General features: G+C 36.2%; 1 protein-coding gene across 1 annotated transcript in view; it reads right to left on the bottom strand.

Moving 5' to 3' along the window:
- Positions 1-1,603, bottom strand: part of SMG1 (SMG1 phosphatidylinositol 3-kinase-related kinase) — a 160,273-nt gene that overhangs the window by 70,365 nt on the left and 88,305 nt on the right. The window contains exon 16 of the mRNA XM_012647554.1: positions 1,401-1,555. Coding sequence (XP_012503008.1) covers positions 1,401-1,555 — 155 coding nt within the window. The remainder of the gene's footprint in view (positions 1-1,400; positions 1,556-1,603) is intronic.

The raw sequence follows: 1,603 nt of genomic DNA, 5'->3' as shown, positions 1-1,603 counted from the left end.
CCTCAGCCTCCCAGAGTGCTAGGATTACAGGCGTGAGCCACCGCGCCCAGCCACGACCCATGTTTTGAAAAATCAGAAATGGTCAATATATGGGGAACAGTTCCGTGTTATTAATAAATAAAGAAATATAAACTACAGCCATTTTCACTGATGATTGTGGCAGGGTTCTTGTTTCTCAGTGATCCAAAGTAAGGAAAGAGGGTACTATCATTAGGGATATAAATTATAGCCATCTTTTCTGTAGGTTAACTTAGCAATAGAAGACATCGTAAGCCCTATGGTCTATAGCCTTTCTTCTAGTAAACAGACTTTTACAAATGGATTCCAAAAAAGTAATCGGAAATATGAGCAAAGGTTTTAAGTGCCACGGTGCATTAAGATTAGTAAGGTGGGGTATGATGGCTCATGTTTGTAATCCTAGAGAGACCCCATCTCCACAAAAAATAGAAAAATAAAAAAATTAGCCGGACATGGTGGTACACATGCCTGGAGTCCCAGCTACTCAGGAGGAAGACCGAAATAGGAGGATCACTTGAGCCCAGGAATTGGAGGTTGCAGTAAGCTGTAATGGCGACACTGCACTCCAGCAGCCTGGGCGACAAAGCGAAACCTTGTCTCAACAAAAAGAGAGAGAGAAAAAAAGATTAGTAAAAAACATCTGAATCAACCTTAATGTCCAACAAGGAATATTAAATTATGGTACACTCACAAATACAACACTCCATTAAAAATCATGTCATAAAATACTGAACATGGAAAAATATTTTTTAAAATAGTGTTAAGTGGAAAAAGCAAGTCATAAAACCATGTGCCTATATACACTGCCATTTCTGTAAAAAGAGGGGAAAAAAACTATGTATGAAAGAAAAAAGAACCAGAAAAGCATATATACCAAAACTAACAGTTACCATAAGGAGATGGAATAATAAACAGTTCTTTTCTTTATTTTCCTAAATTTTCAGGACTTGGTTAAACTAACATAAATGAGCACAGACTGTTATGGTACATGCTCCTTTACCTAGAGGAATTAAATGAGTTTAGATGTAGAGTTCACAGGACTAATGAGCAAATACTCTGGCAATAAAGGGTAATTTGTACCAGATACTGATATGGAAGGTTCTCAATTAGGATCAAGCTCAAAAGTATTTATAAAACAAATAATTAGCAGGTCTTAATTTACAGTATGATTTCCTACTAATTCCTAAATAAGAAAGGCACTTAAGTATTGCTGCTAATTAAAGAACAGATTAAAGATGATTCCTGGTAAAGTGATATATAGCAAGCTTCAATTGCTGAAATTGAACAAAACTGTTTCAACATTTAATTACCATGTTAGCCAGTAATACAAAGGATTTAAACATAAAGTAATCCTATCACCCCTTTCATTCCTTCCAACTTACCTCCCTTCAGCCTGTTGGGCCACTGAGTTAATCCAGAGAAGATTTTTTCCAACAATAGAAGATGACCAGACAGCAATTCCCTGTATAGCTTCAGGACAATGAAGTTCACACAATGCTTCTACCACCATCATAATGGTTACTTCCAATTCATTCCCCTGAAAATGGCATTCAGAAAAATTAATCACAGACTTCAATACTATTAA

This window comes from Propithecus coquereli, unplaced genomic scaffold, assembly GCF_000956105.1.
Source record: "Propithecus coquereli isolate 6110/MARCELLA unplaced genomic scaffold, Pcoq_1.0 Scaffold27, whole genome shotgun sequence".
Classification (NCBI taxonomy): domain Eukaryota; kingdom Metazoa; phylum Chordata; class Mammalia; order Primates; family Indriidae; genus Propithecus; species Propithecus coquereli.
This window is presented reverse-complemented; position numbering and strand designations above follow the sequence as displayed.